This window comes from Mucor velutinosus (genome assembly GCF_035048745.1).
Source record: "Mucor velutinosus strain NIH1002 chromosome Unknown tig00001561, whole genome shotgun sequence".
Classification (NCBI taxonomy): domain Eukaryota; kingdom Fungi; phylum Mucoromycota; class Mucoromycetes; order Mucorales; family Mucoraceae; genus Mucor; species Mucor velutinosus.
The window spans coordinates 335,787-354,370 of NW_027041903.1; the positions used below are offsets into that span (position 1 = coordinate 335,787).

At 39.0% G+C, this 18,584-nt stretch overlaps 7 protein-coding genes across 7 annotated transcripts; 5 read left to right on the plus strand and 2 right to left on the minus strand.

Moving 5' to 3' along the window:
- Window positions 1-42: 42 nt before the first annotated feature.
- Window positions 43-1,961, minus strand: BMS1 (Glycoside hydrolase 2 (Mannanase, beta-galactosidase); the record flags this gene model as incomplete). Its single annotated transcript, XM_064827497.1, has 2 exons — window positions 43-558; window positions 615-1,961. The coding sequence occupies 2 exons, from the start codon at window positions 1,959-1,961 to the stop codon at window positions 43-45; spliced, it is 1,863 nt and encodes a 620-aa protein (XP_064686781.1).
- A 409-nt stretch (window positions 1,962-2,370) lies between these two features.
- On the minus strand, window positions 2,371-2,780 carry ADE12 (Adenylosuccinate synthase; the record flags this gene model as incomplete). The annotated part of the gene is made up of 3 exons (XM_064827498.1): window positions 2,371-2,438; window positions 2,496-2,688; window positions 2,757-2,780. The coding sequence occupies 3 exons, from the start codon at window positions 2,778-2,780 to the stop codon at window positions 2,371-2,373; spliced, it is 285 nt and encodes a 94-aa protein (XP_064686782.1).
- Window positions 2,781-3,151: 371 nt separating this feature from the next.
- Window positions 3,152-3,406, plus strand: TPK2_7 (cAMP-dependent protein kinase catalytic subunit; the record flags this gene model as incomplete). Its single annotated transcript, XM_064827499.1, has 1 exon — window positions 3,152-3,406. The coding sequence occupies one exon, from the start codon at window positions 3,152-3,154 to the stop codon at window positions 3,404-3,406; it is 255 nt and encodes an 84-aa protein (XP_064686783.1).
- A 4,414-nt stretch (window positions 3,407-7,820) lies between these two features.
- ATC70_008248 (uncharacterized protein) lies at window positions 7,821-9,523 on the plus strand (the record flags this gene model as incomplete). The annotated part of the gene is made up of 7 exons (XM_064827500.1): window positions 7,821-7,959; window positions 8,024-8,176; window positions 8,237-8,455; window positions 8,519-8,694; window positions 8,750-8,897; window positions 8,952-9,332; window positions 9,405-9,523. The coding sequence occupies 7 exons, from the start codon at window positions 7,821-7,823 to the stop codon at window positions 9,521-9,523; spliced, it is 1,335 nt and encodes a 444-aa protein (XP_064686784.1).
- A 3,013-nt stretch (window positions 9,524-12,536) lies between these two features.
- Window positions 12,537-13,815, plus strand: ATC70_008249 (uncharacterized protein; the record flags this gene model as incomplete). The annotated part of the gene is made up of 5 exons (XM_064827501.1): window positions 12,537-12,654; window positions 12,709-13,051; window positions 13,105-13,363; window positions 13,419-13,572; window positions 13,628-13,815. The coding sequence occupies 5 exons, from the start codon at window positions 12,537-12,539 to the stop codon at window positions 13,813-13,815; spliced, it is 1,062 nt and encodes a 353-aa protein (XP_064686785.1).
- Window positions 13,816-14,538: 723 nt separating this feature from the next.
- On the plus strand, window positions 14,539-15,113 carry ATC70_008250 (uncharacterized protein; the record flags this gene model as incomplete). Its single annotated transcript, XM_064827502.1, has 3 exons — window positions 14,539-14,734; window positions 14,797-14,963; window positions 15,027-15,113. The coding sequence occupies 3 exons, from the start codon at window positions 14,539-14,541 to the stop codon at window positions 15,111-15,113; spliced, it is 450 nt and encodes a 149-aa protein (XP_064686786.1).
- A 353-nt stretch (window positions 15,114-15,466) lies between these two features.
- ATC70_008251 (uncharacterized protein) lies at window positions 15,467-18,468 on the plus strand (the record flags this gene model as incomplete). Its single annotated transcript, XM_064827503.1, has 11 exons — window positions 15,467-15,719; window positions 15,776-15,979; window positions 16,035-16,117; window positions 16,174-16,246; window positions 16,295-16,396; window positions 16,451-16,632; window positions 16,689-16,734; window positions 16,788-17,091; window positions 17,146-18,130; window positions 18,188-18,277; window positions 18,346-18,468. 11 exons carry the CDS (start codon window positions 15,467-15,469, stop codon window positions 18,466-18,468), a joined length of 2,445 nt encoding a protein of 814 aa, XP_064686787.1.
- Between the last annotated feature and the right edge of the window lie 116 nt (window positions 18,469-18,584).

The window sequence follows — 18,584 nt, forward strand, 5'->3', positions numbered from 1 at the left end:
GAAATGTGTGGTGTCTATATAACATGACATAATATTGCAATTTTATTTGAATAAAAAGTACTTTGAAGCACCAACACGGTGGCCAGATCTATTAATAAGGGGCTCCTCCATCAAAGGCCAATTTTGAATGAAGCGCTCATGCATTTCCTGATCAAACATCATCTGTCGTTTGGTCTCCACCGATAATTTAAACTCAACGCCAAATCCCCCTGAGTGCTTGTTGTTGGTCATGTAGCGTCTATGTTGCACTGGAGTGTCATCTACAAGGTCTTCAATAGCGTCCAGCTCATTGAATTCTTGCTGAGGCCCAAGAGCAGAGACCCATTTTTGCTCGTCAGCATTGAATATCATATTATTGCCCATCAAAGCAGCATAGCGACTAGGATTCTTTTGTTGGATCTGAGTCATCAGCATTGGGCGACGGTACGTCTTTTCTTGAAAGCCTGCTAAACTCTGTTCATTTCCCTTCCAAACTTGAGCTATTGGATCAAATTCCATGCCATCGTATCTTTTCTTGACGGGCTGCTCGTTGGGTTTAATTAAGCGAACATTAGCCTTCTGAATAATGAAACAATGTTAGCAGAGCTCTCAATTAGGATACAATCAAATGTTACCTGTTGTGGTTGTTGAGATTGTTGCATATTTCGGCGCCATGGACGTTTCGGATCCACTCCATTTTTGTTACTACTGTTATTCTCTTTCTTTATTTGTCGAGAGAACTTGGGCCGAAGGTCGTTTAGATTGTCGATATTGTCTAGTTGAAAACAATAACTGCCTTTATTGGTCTTTGGCCGTGAGATTAGAGTGTATCCATTGGCACTCTTTCTTTCGGTGGGCTCTTTGCTGGTCAAAAGATTTCTGTTCAGGGTAGGTCTTTGTTGCTGTCTTTGTTTAGCTGCTGTACCATCAGCCTCACGGCTCAAAGATGACTGTGTGCTGGTCAAGACATTGCGTCTCGTCGATACGTGTGGCCAAGACGATTGTTGAGGAATCAAAGGTTGCCGCTTGGGTAGTTCAGGGATACGGCTTTTGGTAGCAATGGAGGGCCTGGCTAATCTACTGGTTGCTGCAAGGTTGACTGGAGATTTTCCTTTGCTGCTGATAAGAGATTTCGACTGTTGCAGAGAAGATATAGACGACCTACTGGATACATCCATGTGGAAGTTTCTTTCATTTATCTTCAGTCCTTCAGTGAAATCTTCGTCATCCTTTTCACGCATAGATGCCAATAGTTTTGCTTTTGGAGAGCAAGTGGGGATTTTGCTCTTGTAAATTGTAGGTTTGGTTGTGCTTGCAGGAGTAGATGGCGTATTAATACCCTTCTTTCTTTGATCTAATCGCACAGGAAGAGAAGCCATATTCGCCGGAAATTCCAGACCAGCCATATCATCCTGATCATCATCTTGCTCGATCTCGTACCTGAATTTTGGAGCAGCAGAGCCTGCGACCGAAGTAGGAGGCTTTGGAGAATGAGCTACTCGTTCGCTCACAGAAGGGCCGATATCACTGTCAAAGTCAATTTGCTGTTCATATTCTTGTCTTTGTGCTAAGCTTAGCGAGAGTCCTTTGGATGGCATTTCAACATCATCATCCCAATCATCAATTTCTTCCACGACATTTTGATAGCGAAGACCAAGCTTCTTTACGACACCCGGTAGGTTTTGTTGCTGCTTTATAGTCATCTCATTAGGTTGGAACTGAGGAGGCGTAACCGGATCATCAAACATGAACTCATCAATATTATGATGGAGAGACATTTCAGAAAATCTGCTTGAAACGACGCTGCTGCCTGCAATACTACTCAAATCGTCGTTTAAATAATTCTGAGGGTACTGATATCGTTCACAAGCCAATGCTAAGTCTTTGTCAGGTTCATACGCCAAAATGTCTCTTTTGCGAAAGATATTGTGCATTGATTCTGGACCTAAATTGATGTCAACTTCCCAGTCATTGTCTTTCATTGTGTAGAGTGTATACTGTATTGAAAAGATAAAATGAGAAAAAGAAAAAAGAGAAAAGGAAGATGGTCGAGATACAATCAGGTTTAATACAAAAAATCCACTAATAATGAAACCAGACACAACAATCAAATTGAAAAATATACAACCACGCATTGATAGATTTGATTCTTTCTCTCTGCTTGTCTCCGCCCTCTCTTCCTGTCTCCTTTTTTTGTTTTTTTGTTTTTTTTTTTTTTACCTTTTCCACGTTGTGCTCTCGGATTGACATGTAGCAACAAATGAGTAAGGGTTAAATGTATAAATAATGAAAGAAGAAAAGTCTTCTGGTGATCTACTTTTTTTCTTTTTTTTGGTTCTTTTTATTGGCATTATGTGATATACTGTGAACATTTTTGTAATCTTGATATGTTTAGTTGTTTTCCTTTTCATATTGTTCGATGTATTTCTCTAAATCAAACTTGGGATCCTCAATGTCAACTATAAAAGCCGCCAAATGTCAATAACCTTTCGCGCATGTCCATTAACAAAACTTACATTCAACAGTCTTTACGGGAGTTTCAGTAACGCCAGATTGCTTCTTGGCGTATGCAAGTCTAGCTTGTTCAATCAAGAGCTCCTTACGATGATATTCAGACTCGACCTTCTTTTGTTCGGCTTGCTTTTGCAAAGAAATGTTGTGAGTATAACCATAGAAAAGACCAAAGGCTAAAGCGGACCAACGTCCAACCTGCAGTCAACCAAATGTCAGTTTTAACATGCCATTTTACGAGACGTCAAATATCGTCCTGTACGTACGTTTGCGACAGCACTGTTAACCATAGTGTATACTGAGTATTAATAAATAAGAGAGAGAGAGAAAAAGAGAGAGAGAGAGGGGTGAAAGGTGGAAAGAGGGGGGTTGGATTTGAAAAAACCTAGGCCGGTAGCTGGGGCAAGTACACCAACCCTGACAATAATTGAACGAGCGAAGTCCATCTCTCTCTCTGTATACAGACATTTAACCAATCTGCGATGTCATCAAAATCTATAGGTGGTTTGTTTGTGTAAGAAAAAAAAATAGAAAACATTTATTTCACCTTTTTTTCTTTGGAAATAAACAACATCTCTTCAACACATTTGGGTCAAGTAACAGCCACTTCCACCTCCACCAAAAAAGAAACAAAACTTACATTAATTTGTTTTTTGGCATCATGATGTGGACAAAAGTACGACATTTAAATCACTCGCAAAAGCAACGGATCACCAACAATCTTTTCGTTGCAGTAGCTGTTGGAGCAGTTTTGACAGTGGCAGGCCCCGCTTTATTACCTTGTCCAGCTTATGATCAAAATGACCGCTCAGCATTTTTAGAAGATCAGAAGAAGCAATCCAGTACGAAAAAGAAGGTTATCGTTGTCGTCAAGAAGCGAAGAGATACCACATCACAACAGCAATCATCTTCGTAATACGGGGCAACGAAACATTCGATAAAAATTGTAAATAGACAACCTCCACCCACCCAGAAAAGAAAAAAAAAAAAAAAGAAAAAAAAAAAAAACTTATTTATCTTGCAAATGGAAAACAGAAATAATTTGACACTTCCCTTGACAAGCAAACACACCCCTTCAGATCCTATCCCTTTAGTTAATATCCATGTTGTTTGTTTTTAAATGCTCTCTTCCGCCACAACTAATCTTGAATAGACGTGGTTTATGTATTGAAAGCAATAAACTTTTCTTTGATTCATCAAATCGATTTCGAGGACGCTTTAGAATGACATTACTTTCAGGACGATGTTTCGATTGTAGGCATAACACGATTTGGGTATTGTTCTCGGAACATAATTGAACGTAATGGATGTGCCATGTGTAGTTTCCTTTTGAATTAAATATTTCAACGTCTTGCAATGCTACCAAAGTTTAATGCTCTGATGAGACCAAGGTGATAAGTGTTCTTGACAGAGACAACATTTACTATTATGTGTTTCCATATTCTTCATGCCATACAGCCTTGCAACCATACACCCATTGTGCCTTTCTACATAATAATAGCATCTTTGAGCATGCAAAAGTGGTCGCTCATAAGTCGCTCATACAAAATTCACTCTCAAACTTTGACATCCCACTTTTAATCTTTCATTCCAACGTGAGAAATCTTGAGACAAGAGTCTTTACTGAGAATCCAACTCACTAACAATGGCCCACGTCTGTAACAGTAAAAACAATTTATAAGCTAGCAGATAGCATACTAGCAATTCCTCTAAACACTCAAAAGTATACAAAGCATAGCAAAATTATATATATATCTAAGCAGTGAATTCTCGTGCTGGAAGCCATTTCAGATTGTCGAAATAGCACCAAATAATTGCTCTTGCCTAGCGGCAACTTGCTGACGTTTTTGCCCAACTTTTTGAGGTCCAAAAAGAATGGCCAAAATTCGACCAAAAAGCATGAGGTACCCCTCATGGTTTTCATCAAAAATCAAACAATCGCGTTTTTCACCTTGATAATGAAGACTTTTACTATGGTATGTGTTGAATCAAATTGTTTCTATCGATCCAACGTAACCCTTGAAATCATTTTTGTGGGACTTTGATATGTAAAATTTTGACTTTTTGACCAGAAACCTGTTTTCATGTTTTTATAGATTGCTCAGTAAGTTTATTCAAAACATTTACGTTACTTGGTACCATTGGATGCGCCTTGAAAAGCACTCCAAGAAAGCTTAAAGAAGCATAGGGTGATTAGTATATTCTTATAGTCGAACCTGACAAAATAGTTCAATCAAGTCGAAAAACTATTAGAATTTGGCTAATCAGAAACAGACTAAAAGTCTGAGTTAGAATTAATTTTGGCTGGTGGGGCTGGATGGCAAACTCAAGGCTTTCTAGTCAGAAGCAATAATAGATGCTTTTGAAACTAATGGAAGGTAGGTGGCCAACTACATAGTAATAACGTTAACCATGTTATCTTCTTTCATAATATTGCATCTAATAATGCCGGCCCATCAAAATACTTGTATGATTAACTTTTCTTTCCTTTTCAAGACTATGAAAATGTGTAGGGACAACAGAGTAATTATATTATGATACTAGTCCATGAGTCTCAGCATCTGAAAAGGAGGGCATAGTACCAAGCACTCGTGATATTCTTTACTTGTCTATAAAATTTTGGTGCGTCATTTTACCACAAAATTGAAGGTTGATGCAACCTCGTCATATATGACGAGCAAGTCCCGGTTAACTGGGAGCTTTAGACCATGTAGCAGGTCATTTTGATAAAAAAAATTGAGGCGTGAGGTAAGCTTATTACGATTTAAAGAAAAGGATATGGTTTTTCTGCCCCTTATCGTCGTAGATATTAAGATTTAAGGGATTCTGCATTGGTCCCTTTGCTTGGTGTTTATATCGTTATAACCATCAACATTAGCACAAAGCCATATTAATCAGAGATTCGAGAGTATCAGAAACCTCCTTTTATTGATTCTTGAAACGCCCAAATTAACTACTTTGTGTGTGATCATTGCCGTTGATGCAAACCTCTAATTGTTGTTGCAAATTTTAGGCTCGTAATTTCTACTAGATGATACGACTAATGGTGGGATGTAACCACTATAAACAATAATAACAAAGAAGCGCGCAGTGTGTGCAACATTTATGAATAATTTCTTTAAGAAGCTAGTAAGCTCCATCGTAGAGTGAGGTACTTCATCAACGATTCATGGAATGTAAATATCAGAAAAGCTTCATTGATGTCATGTGTTCAGAGAATAATCCGAGATACAGCAAGGCAAGGCCATATTGCAACGCGACGCATCACATGCAAGAAATTCAATATGATGGCATGGTGCTTTGTCAGTGTTTTCCTTTCATTAGTATATGATTCACTAGTAATTCATTCTTCTGTCGATCAGCGAATTATACATGCGATAGATGATTTCTTTAAATCGTTCATGTCGATCGAATAATAAAGGCTTTGCAACTGATTGTTCAGCAAAACAAAGAGAGAGCATCTACAGTGCTGTAGCATTATACACAGTTTTGTATATTTTGCTCGGTCAAAATTCGCATCACTTGAATAAACAAAAAATCTTCTTGTTATATGGAATAGTAATAGGCTTCAATTTTAGTCTTGTATACCTCTGATTCGGAGACATTTTTTACTAGATGTGAATACAGACTACTGAAAAACAAACTGTTTTCATTTCTGCTGTAAAGATGCCCTAAAAAAAAGCAGTTGATTCTATCATGGCTGTTAGTCGAATGGATTTCACTTGATGTAGTGCTCTCTTTAGCACGGAAAATCATCAATGTACAGCCACTAGTTGCTCGTTTTAGTTCAAGAAAAAAATGGCAGAAACTAGAGCCAAATTATGATATGATTAATAAGGCAGAGTCAAATTTCACTGGCATTTAAAAAATCTGATACATTCAACAATAATCGAGCCAGCGAGTCATCATATCATTTCAATCATAACTTGATCCATTTCGTTCAGGGAGAAGTAGCAAGGCAGAGAACAAGCAGAAAAAGAAGAATTGTTGTATTGCAATAACAAATATTTATTATATCCAAATAGTAAATTTATCGTATTCCTTTGTGGGCTACTAAAGTAATCTAAATCATAAAATGGCTCTAAACTGTAAACTTCCGAAACTGGTTTTATCTTGATTAGGGTTAGCGTTGTATCTCCATTTTTACAATTATTACTCGATTTATCTGGCAGAAGATAGAAGATAATCTACATTTATACATTGATGGGAAACTATTCTCGATTGTATTCTCTCTTGTCGAATTGAGCACTCAATGCATCATCTAAGGAGTTTAATAACGATAAAATCTAGTTTTTACGGAGCTAACTGACAGTTGAGCTGGGGGTTTTGTTTTAGAAACCTCTGTTTTTTTCTTTCAGCAATACTATTCCTGTATTAAGTCTAGACAACTCCGTTTAACTGTATGCCAATTCGACTCTGATTTGGCTCTTTTTAGGGATTGCATGATGTCATGTCACTTCGTTAGTATGTATCATATATAAATAATAGACAGAGAATCCAAATTATTCAGTTTCATTACTTCTTTCTTTCTCTTTTCTATTACGGTGATAATAAAAACTCTGAAAAATGGCATCTTTACACTCGAAGCAACCACTTGATCTCAACCAACACCGCAACACCATTAAAACTTCAATGTCCCGAGAGGATTTGATGCTACTTGCCCAGAATGAATATGCTCGACAATTATGCAAATTTACAGAAGCACAACTGAAAAAGAAAGTGCCCTGTTACACTGAACAGCGCAAAATTGGAATGGAGGCAATGTCTTCTCTCAAAGCAGCATCTCATCATTAAATATAGTCCATTACATCCACAACTCTTGTATATAATTTCTTTTCTTTGCTTTCACTCATTGTAGCCAAACATGATATATAAACCCCTCCCAACTACAACACCTCTTGATAAAATTTCTCTCGATCAATTTAATATCCCATCATGCTGTGCACTATCTAGCACAATTCTCATACAATCTTAATAAATTTACAACTATAAATGAACAGTTTATAAACATAAATTTAATAAACATCTATTTGACAACAATCTTTTTATCTTTTAATTAAGTGTGCCTTATGGGGTCGGCTCTAGTACCTATATATATATTCCCACTATGCAATTTAAGTTGAATACAAAGAACATTTGAAAATGAAAAAGCTCAACTGTAATTAGAATGGTTTTGCACATGCATTAACATCATTGTAGTCGCTCTTCAAATATCATTTCGCTGTCTCAATGGCACAGTTTTACTCTCAGGGCCATCACTATTAATTTGAATTCTTGCTCTTTCAATAAAGGATCATTGTTTATTCTGTTTTGCTATAGTGTTACTATATATGTCGACCTTAGTATCAACACCACCTGCACCTGCAACACCACCATTGTTGGAGCTGTCCCCGAGTCAGAAATCACTTGTAAAAGCATGGTGGAGAAAAGTCAATAGCAATTTGTCTAGCGAAAAGGCCAATCGACATGGTAAGGTTATTTACAAACAATCCACTTTTACAGAAAAATAAACTTTTCTTTATTTACAATACAGAAAAACAAGGAGCAGTGTTCGGCATTCCTTTGATAGACTCACTAAAGTATGCACATTCAAGAATATCATACTTTGATGAAAGAACAAGCAGCCATTGCAATGCAATCATTCCAACCATCATTGCGAAATGTGGGGCTTTTTTAAAAGAAAAAGGTAACTAAAAAAAAAAGCCAGTGAATGGAAAGACCACATCTAATGTAGCTTTTTTCATAGCTATTTACACAGAGGGTATATTTCGTTTGTCTGGAAATGCAAAACGAATATCAATGCTGCAAATGATCTTTGATACACGGGCAGATGATTACGGGCTACATTTGGATTGGGATGACTACACTGTTCATGACGCATCAAATGTAATGCGACGTTTCCTAAATTACCTTCCAGAGCCATTGATCAACCTACATTACCAAGCATTATTTAAGGCTGCCTTGGGTATTTCTTGATTGCGATCTTAATTTCAGCTCATAAACTAACACTATTATTATACGAGAACAGATGCTGAATTTCCTAGTTTGGAATCAAAAATCGATGCGTTCCAGAACCTCATTGAGAGACTACCAATTGCACATCAATATCTTTTGTTGTATCTGTTGGATCTGCTCTATTTATTCTCGCAATGCGTAGATTACACTCGAATGGACTCGTCGTCGTTAGCAACAGCGTTTTCGCCGGTATGTTTCTGGGAGAGTTAATGTAATTTCACATCATTGACATGTATATTAATAGGTGATTTTTCCGGATCCCAGCCATGCCACGAATCCGGCAGGTTATAAGGAATCTCAAAGAGTGCTTGAATTCCTCATCTTGCATCAGTATAGGCTCTTTATGCCAAATATATCACAGAATGATATTGATCAAATATTAACCTATCCAAGTAAGTTGTTGATCATTGTTACTAATTAAATGTACTAAATTAATCATGAAACAGCAAATTATGAGAAATCAACAACCTCGTCATCATCGCCATTGATATCATTGCCGTCATTCAACAGACAGCGCAGACATTCAGCCACGACAAACTCATCATTTGAAAGATCCAAACCTCCATATTCATTACCATACACATCCTCGTCAGCCTCTGATCTATTTTCGTTTAATAAAAGTAGTTTGACTAACACCACCATTGGTAGCACGAGCTCTGCCACATTGCCATCATCGACATCATCATCACCCTTGCCCACTACACTCAAAAGATCCAAAACAGCTCCTAGCAGCAAAAGAAACAATAAATTTGGAGACGCTGACTCACCGCCATCATCCACAGCATCTAAATTCACCTTGGGCGATGCTAATAATAGTTATACATCACGTAAAGTTCAATTATGCTTGGTGTGTGAAAATTAAGTGAAGTGTATTAATGATGACATTCTTTCAATTCTAGTAAATCAGAATAATCGCACTTTAGGTAGATGGAAATCAATTAAACGTGTCGTTAAAGAGGAAGATGAACAGCTTCCACCTTTATCACCACCACTACCAACGACACCGTTATCAATCTAATATAACCAGGACAATAAAGCTTTGATGCCATATGCATGATTGTTATTCATTTCTCAAGATGGCCTAATAAGGAACGATTACATCTAAAATTTGCTTTGTCAATGTGTCACCATATTTTGCTCTGCATCAAATCCATCAGCAAACCGAATGTGCAAGCATAAACGTGCATGATGTGCATCGTCTAAAATATATATGAGTTGTGAATAGCAATTCATGTCATTAGATTAGAAGTGCGAGTTTTATTGTAAATATTATATCTGCTCGTAGAGATCATGTGCAGCATTGAGCAACATCTGCAATCTACCCCTGGAATCTGGCCAATGTCTACTATTGTGTGGCACCTCCAAAATCCGAGCATTTTATTGCGGTGATACTTTTTTTAGAAGAATTGTATGCTTTGAGTCAGAAATAATCTTATTCCGGCAGTGTGCCCTAATAAATACCCCCAAAAGTGGAAAAAATAACTATTCAACAAGATGGATATTTCTTGATTGATATGGTTGTTGCAGCTCTTAACATGTAGACTTATAGTAGAAAACAAAATAATATGGCTAAATTGAGCTGTTGTATTCTTCAATCTGCTATTTCCTCTTAATGAGCTTCACGACTTCTTTATGAGAAGGGGCATTCTAGCCAGCCACATGTAATTTAAAATCAGACAAAAAATTCATTTGGATTGGACAAATACTTATGTTTTTTTGACTTGATTGAACTATTTTGTTAGGTTCGACTATAAAAATATGCTAATCACCCTATGCTTCTTTAAGCTAGTCCCTGGTGGTAGGGCGAAGTGGTAGAACTCCCGTATGCCAACGGGAGGATCCCGGTTCAAATCCTGGTGAACGCAAGTTGTTTGATTTTTTTGACGTAGTACTGATGTCCTCGTTTGGTGTTTTTGTACTCTTATCCATGATCTATATTTTGACGATTTCCGCAAGACTGTACTGGCTCTAGGAGTCGCACCTTATTAGTAGTAGATTTCTTTCCCAACTTAGTTCAAAAAATATCTTATTCCCCTTCTTTGCAGACATTGGGTCCACCAACAGTCTTTTCTATCCCTCAGCATGACATTTAAAGGACTTTAAATAAAACCTGGAGCTCGACTCCCCTACAAAAAATGCTTCTTTAAGCTTTCTTGGAGTACTCTTCAAGACGCATTCAATGGTGCCAGATAAGATAGATGTTTTGAATAAACTTATCAAGTAATTTAGGAAAATATGAAAAGAGGTTTCTGGCCAAAATGTCAAAATTTTGTATATGATAACTTCATAAAGATGATTTCAGAGGTTGCTTTGGATCGAGAGACACATTTTGATTTATTATATGCCTTAGTAAAAGTCTTCATTATCAAGGTGAAAAACGCGATTGTTTGATTTTTGATGAAAACTATGAGGGGTACCTCATGCTTTTTGGTTCAATTTTGGCCATGTTTTTTTGGACCTCAAAAAGTTGAGCAAAAGCGTCAGCAAGTTGCCGCTAGGCAAGAGTAGCTGTTTGGTACTATCCTGCAGGTCTAGAACAGCTTCTAACGCAAGAAAACGCGACTCAAATGCACTCAGAATTTGCTGTATCAGGGACACTAAGGACTAAAAAGGGGAAATACCAGTATGCTGCTTGCCCGTATACAAAGTAGTTACATGTATATGGATGTAGACCATCACATAAGAATCAGATCCATAGATAATATGAAGGGTTTTCATGTGAAAGTAGAGGGCCAACATGAAAGTAGCAGTGTTTTGATAAAATACGCAAGAGCAATCAGTAGCACGAACTGCCGCTGCACAGGTTTGTTCTTACCGAAGCGAAGCAAAGGTAGAGAGCCCATTCGAAGCATAAACACTCGTATATGTTAAAAATTATATGATATACATTAGAGATAAATATTAAAGATATTATATGATATATGTTAGAGATATATGTTACAGATAGCATCAAGTCATTTGCAAGGATTTAAGACGCAAACCAATAAGAATTCAATGTGCATAGTTCATTATGCACATCATTTTAGCCCATAATCAAGATGATAAACTCATTTACAGGTTTTGTTGATTATTTCCTAATTAATGTCACAATATGGTAATGAGCTATTGATGATTTCAAGCCGTTTTCGTCGAATTTAGAGAGCATTAGGAAACATGCCACAAAAAATAGAGTTAGACCCATTTTTGAATCTATCGTTTTCATAAAGACATGATAGTTGCAACAAAGTGTGTACTCCTTTTTTTTTGCAAAGAGATGTGCCTCCTTTATTTAATTTTGGATATGTACCACAAAATACTAGGTTCAGTGTTGTGAGAAAGGCAGACAAACACACAGATGTGGAGAGCTCAACAACAACAACAACAACAACAACAACAAGCCAATTTCACCGGAGTTGTACTCAAATGACATGCTCATACCCCTTTTGTATGATGATAGCTCCTTTTATTCTGAATTGTAGATAAATTGGTATTAAGTTTATGTCGTAAAATGGGTTTCTAGGAAAACGGATGGGTTGACATTATCTGTGCTAATGATTCTAGTGCAGTCGCACCAATTGCCTAAATTGAGGTGGTAATGCTAAAATGAAAATTGATGTAAGTCATTGATCCAATGTACATTTGACATGCTCTATTCATTTAAGAGGCGGCAGCAGTAATGTATGTGCGATAAATGATGATTTACTACCATAATATTAGTGGATTGGTAGCCGTGTTGCGCAACGAGACAGTTCTTTTGATAAGGAGGGAGCGATTTCAAGGAGTAAGGAGTAGAAAATTAAGCAGAGAAGGGGCAGAACAACAACCGGTTGTCTGTAATAGGCTAGAAATGAACTATTGTCTCTACCACAACAACAACAACAACAACAACAACAACAACAACAATAACAGGGGATTTCTTGACTGCATACACTGTCTACCTGATTTTGTTTCTTAATCATAAAGAATCCCTTATTTCTTTCCTTCCTCTTCTTGCTATTCTTTCGTCTTTCTTTTTCTCTTTCCTTCAAAGTTATCACATCTTTATATTAAAAATGGGTTGCTGTCAATCTAATGAAGTGCACGATGGCAAAGCTCGTAATGAAGAAATCGACAACCAAATCAAGCGAGACAAACTAAACATGAGAAATGAGGTCAAAATGTTACTGTTAGGTACTAATATACAACTAGATTGACATGGCAGATATCTAACTATTTTACAAAAAGGTGCTGGTGAATCTGGTAAATCAACAATTTTAAAGCAAATGAAACTGATCCATGATGGTGGTTATTCTCGTGACGAAAGAGAGGCCTTCAAGGAAATCATCTTTTCCAACACAGTGCAGTCCATGCGAGTCATTTTAGAAGCCATGGAGAACATGGGCGTATCGTATGCCACATCGCAAAACAGACTTCATTCGACAGTGATCCTCGATTTGCCATCACAGATTGAACGCGATTCGCTGCCTCCTGAAGTAACTCTTGCATTGAAATCGCTGTGGAAAGATGAAAATCTCTTGAGTGTGTTTGATAGAAGCCGTGAATATCAATTGAATGACTCAGCCAAATAGTAAGTTATGCAACATCTTGAGACGAGTCCCATCTCTTATTCATTTACAATAGCTACTTTGATTCAATCGATCGCATTGGCGACATCAACTACATTCCAACAGATCAAGACGTCCTGCGCTCTCGAGTCAAGACAACAGGTATCACCGAGACCACATTTGTTATTGGCGATCTTACGTATCGCATGTTTGATGTGGGTGGCCAGCGATCAGAGCGTAAAAAGTGGATACATTGCTTTGAGAATGTGACAGCCATCATCTTCCTGGTTGCCATCTCTGAATACGACCAAGTGCTTATTGAGGATGAAACGGTGGTAAATATGCACATGCAGAAGAGAGACGACCATCGCGCTCACTGACCCTTTGTAGAACCGCATGCAAGAAGCACTGACTCTGTTTGACTCTATCTGCAATTCTCGATGGTTCATCAAGACTTCCATCATCTTGTTCTTGAACAAAATTGACATTTTTAAAGAAAAGTTACCCAAACACCCTCTCAAAGAAAGCTTTAGCGATTTCGAAGGTAAGTGAATGACATGTATGCTATAACAAACAAGCCAATTAAGCGCAGTGTATAGGACCCGAGAGCTATGAAACTGCTAGCGATTATATACTAAACCGATTTGTGTCATTGAATCAGTCAGATTCCAAACAAATCTACACTCATTTCACATGTGCAACCGATACTCAACAGATCAAATTTGTGATGGCAGCGGTCAATGACATTATCATTCAGAACAACCTGCGTGATGTTGGTCTCTTATAAGCAGTTACATGTGAATAGCAGCCCTATAATTGAAAATAACAGCAAAAAAAAAAATCCCACCTTAATGATGTACATCTTTTCTATCTCTCCCTCTTTGATCCGCCTTTGATTCCCTTCCTCCTCCTCTTCCTCTTGCTCTCCGTCCTAATTTCCCAGCCCCTTATTTCCCTTACTAATAATCTCACCATCTCATTATTTCTCTTTTATCATATATTACATAAAAACTTGATAAAGATATTCGTATAAGCTTTTCTCAATACCGTTCTTTTGATGACGATATTGATTAAATCTATTACTACCCAGTGAACATTGCAATCCGCTCGAGCGCTCCGATGCATGTTGCCTCCATGTATGAATTCCTTAATTTACATGAACATTATACTATTGCGGTGTACATGATGCAAGTATGGGGAGTAGGTTATTCACAGGAGACATGTAATCTGTCGATCAGAAACAAGATTTTCGATTCATGTACCTTATCCCGGCAAAACTAATGCGGTCAAAAGAGTCACTCAAGTATACACCCTCGCAAATCAGAGACCTCTGATTCCAATCCCTCACCGCCCAGACACAGGCTCATTCTCTTATAACTTACACACACACCCCTCCCCCAGCCAAGCTAGACAGACCCTGACCTTATTTCTAGTCTGTCAAACTTTTTTTTTTTTTTGTATATTCTTTTTCTCTTTAGCATATACACTCACCCACACACATCTACACATCATGTCTTTGTTGCAAAGAGTCAGCCGCTCTGTCAATTGGAGTGTAGCTTCCAATGCTAGTCGTTCCATTTCAACATCTAGAGTCGCTTTATCTGCAGAAACATCCTCAGCCACCACTACATCCAACACAACAAAATCAACTGGTTTATACCAATTCTTTGAAAACAACGAGACCTTACCGAAACAAAACTGGACAGGTTGATATGAATACCGTACGGAATATGTCGAGGAATGCATGTACTGATGATTGTGTCGCTAGGCCGTGCATGGAAGGCACAAGAGCTTCGTCAAAAGTCGTTTGATGACCTCCATAAATTATGGTATGTCTTGTTGAAGGAGCGTAACGTACTCGCTACCCAAAGAGAGGAAGCAACTCGCTTAAAGCTACCAAAGCAAATCTGGACAAATCAAGGCCGCTTGAAGAAGGTAAGTAGCCTTTGTGTATGTGTGTGTATGTGTGCCCCAAGTGCCTAATATGATACATGTTAGTGTCAAAAGTCCATGGCTAGAATCAAGTTTGTGTTGAACGAGAGACAAAGAGAATACGAACAACATTTGCTCAAGCAACAATCCTAAACAAATCTCGTATATAATGTATCATCAGTAGAATCCATGCCTTATGAAAACTCACCACAAAAAAAGAATAATAAAAAAAGAAAAAGCTTTACACATTTGACATTTGAAGATGGTTTTGACACTGAACACATGGATACGGTAGTTATGAGATCAGTTGTATGGTGTGCATGTGTATACTGCTTGATGGCAGCCCTTCCTACCAAGGCGACTTGCGTGATCTGGGCATGCTATAGCCTTCAATGAGCAGTCAAGCACACACATCAAAGGGATTTCTGTGGTGGCATTGTATCGTTGGTTGAAAATTAGTTGGCCTAAATCGCCTCTTCTTCTTGTGCTTCAACTCGTTTCAATTCATGGTGCCTGACAACAACAGCAAACGATCTTGGAAGAGCTCATTGACAGCTATTTCGACAGTGCTACTCGTCGCTTCATCTGCAGTAGCAGCAGCAGCCGATGTCTTACCTGTCACTGCAGGTGCATCCAACTCTTCCCTCTTATGGGGGACCTATAGACCCAATCTTTATTTCGGCACTAGACCGCGTATACCAGAGTCTGTCATGACTGGTCTTATGTGGTTTGACGCAAGCGATTTTCAAGGATTCCAACGTAATGGACCAAGCAGATGTCTATGTAGCATGTCATACTGATTCTTATGTGTACAGGTGTTCGTCATGCGTGTGATCAAAACGACGGCATTGCTGGTTATGGATATCATAAGCATGATGGCCGAGAATTTGCCTCGCAAGAGATCAATGATAGACCAAGCAACATCAAATTGACAACGGATTTCATCAAGGTACCTGGAGCAGGAAAGCATGGTGGTGATTGGGGCGTTCGTATCAGAGGTACTCCCATAAGCAACCACGGTAAGAGCGGTTAATATTACGCAAAGCAGTGATGATTAACTGTGCTGTTATCTAGCTGATCCAACGACATCCGTCATGTTTTACATTGGTATTGAGGGTGCTGGTGGTATTGATATAATGAGCAAAATGTCCAAGAAGGTAAGTGTGTGTTATTGGAGAGCAGCATAAGGAGTGTCTCATATGTGGTGTATCAGGGCCTTCAATCACCCATCTCATTGGAAGGTGACACACCTGAATTGGGTGATTTCGAGATACAGATTGTGGATGGTATGTGAAGGTATCAGTGGATGAGGACATGTCTGACGTGAGATACAGGTCCTTTAAACACCCATCCTGGCGAGGGCATTGATCAGGATCTCGGCTTGACACAGTGGTGGGGTAAAGAGGTGCCTCAAGGGCAAATATGGAGATCAAAAGGTAGGCTGCGTCAGTGAAGTGGATCAATAGCTGGATATTGACGAGTATATACAGATATTGTGATGGAGAGTATCATTATGGGCGCCAGAGACCGTCTGGGTGGTGATCCTGCCAATCAGCAAGAAGCCATGACCAAACCCTTCAAGTTCTTTACACTCACAAATGAGCTATCTGAGCAAGAAGGTGAGGTAGCCAACTTTTACGTCTTTCAAAAAGTGTTTAAGGGCGAATTTCAGGTGAATATGATCGTTGAGATGGTCATTGAGGATGAATTTACCAACATTGATGATAGTTTGACGTTCTTTTCCGCTCACAAAGCTCTGATGAACCACTTTCAAGTGAGTGCCACTACACATGCTGGCTTGCAATCACTCATTGACAACCTATATAGGCGAATCGCTCGGCGCAAACTTGATCAAGAAAGAGAACGAATTCAATGCTCGATTTGAAAAGACCTTCCATTTGAAAAAGAAGGGGTTCTCCAACAGCGAAGTTGAATTTGCTCAATATTTACTGAGTAACATGCTGGGCGGCATTGGTTATTTCCATGGCTCATCTGTCATTGATCGCTCTCATCCTCCTATGCAAGACGAAGAGGATTTCAAGGGAGAGCCTATTCGACCTGAATTGTCTCGTCCTCAGAGCCTGTTTACTGCTACACCCAGCCGTCCCTTCTTTCCTCGTGGTTTCTACTGGTAAGATGCACTTGGACTTGGTACACAGAGCACGTTATTCATTTTAGTATCTAGGGACGAGGGCTTCCATCAGCTTTTAATTGGAGAATGGGACAATGACCTCAGTCTAGACATCATCAAACACTGGACAAACATGATTGACGAGAATGGTTGGGTTGCTAGAGAGCAAATCCTGGGCGAAGAAGCTCGTAGCAAAGTGCCCGCTGAATTCCAAACACAATTCCATCATTATGCTAATCCTCCTACCTTGTACCTCTCCATCAAACGGTACATTGACCGTCTCGAGAAGCATCAGCTAGACAGATCCATCTTGAATGCCGCTGACAGTCAAATGAAGATGGGCACTTTGGACGACACCGAGGTTCTTCGTAACTTACACTTGGATAATCCAGAATTAGCTGATCAATGGCTCAAGTCTATCTACCCCAAGCTTCGCCAAAACTGGCTCTGGTTCCGTGCTACTCAGCATGGCCACCTTGATAGATTCGGCCGTGAAGCACCCAACAACGAAGCCTACCGCTGGAGAGGTCGTACACCCAACCACACTCTAACTTCTGGTTTGGATGACTATCCTCGTGGCGAGCCCAGTGTCGGTGAGCTTCACCTGGATCTTCACTCATGGATGGCATTCGGCACTGGACTCTTGAAGGATATTGCAGCCAAATTGGGACCCGATTATGCTGGTGACAGGGAAGAGTATATCAAGGTGCAACAAGACATGCTTACCAATCTCAATGTGCTCCACTGGAACGAAGAGGAAAACATGTACTGCGACCAAGCTCTGGAAGACAGCAAGCCTGTGCATATCTGCCACAAGGGTTATCTCTCATTGTTCCCTATGACGCTCGGTTTGTTGCCTGCTGACTCACCTAAATTGGGCGCTATTCTGGATATCATTGAAAAGGAGGATGAGCTGTGGTCACCTTATGGTCTTCGCTCTTTATCCGCCTCAGATCCCATTTTTGGTACTGGTGAAAATTACTGGCGTGGTCCTATTTGGATTAACATCAACTATTTGACCCTGCAAAGTTTATACAAGGTATGCAACGGTAATGAGATCATTTTGTGGAAGCCTTATTGACTACAATGAAACTAGAATTATATGCATGTCCCTGGCCCATATCAAGATAGAGCAAACAAAATCTATACCAAGTTGAGAGATAACCTCATTCGCAATGTATACAAGGTAAAAACGGCATCCAGAGTGGACGCTGGCGAATAATGGCTGACCACTCTCCCTTTCTTTTTTAATAGAACTACAAGCAAACTGGTTATGTGTGGGAGCAATACAGCGAATCAGAAGGAAAGGGTTTACATAGCCATCCCTTTACAGGATGGACCAGTTTAATTTTGCTTATTATGGCCGAAGAGTATTGATACAGTTCGCTCATTGTACATTTAAATGATATAAAAAAGCGGTATTTTCAATGGACGTTGGGATTAAATGGGGTCTATAAGGTGGTATCATCGACATGAGCCTGGTATAGCCTGCG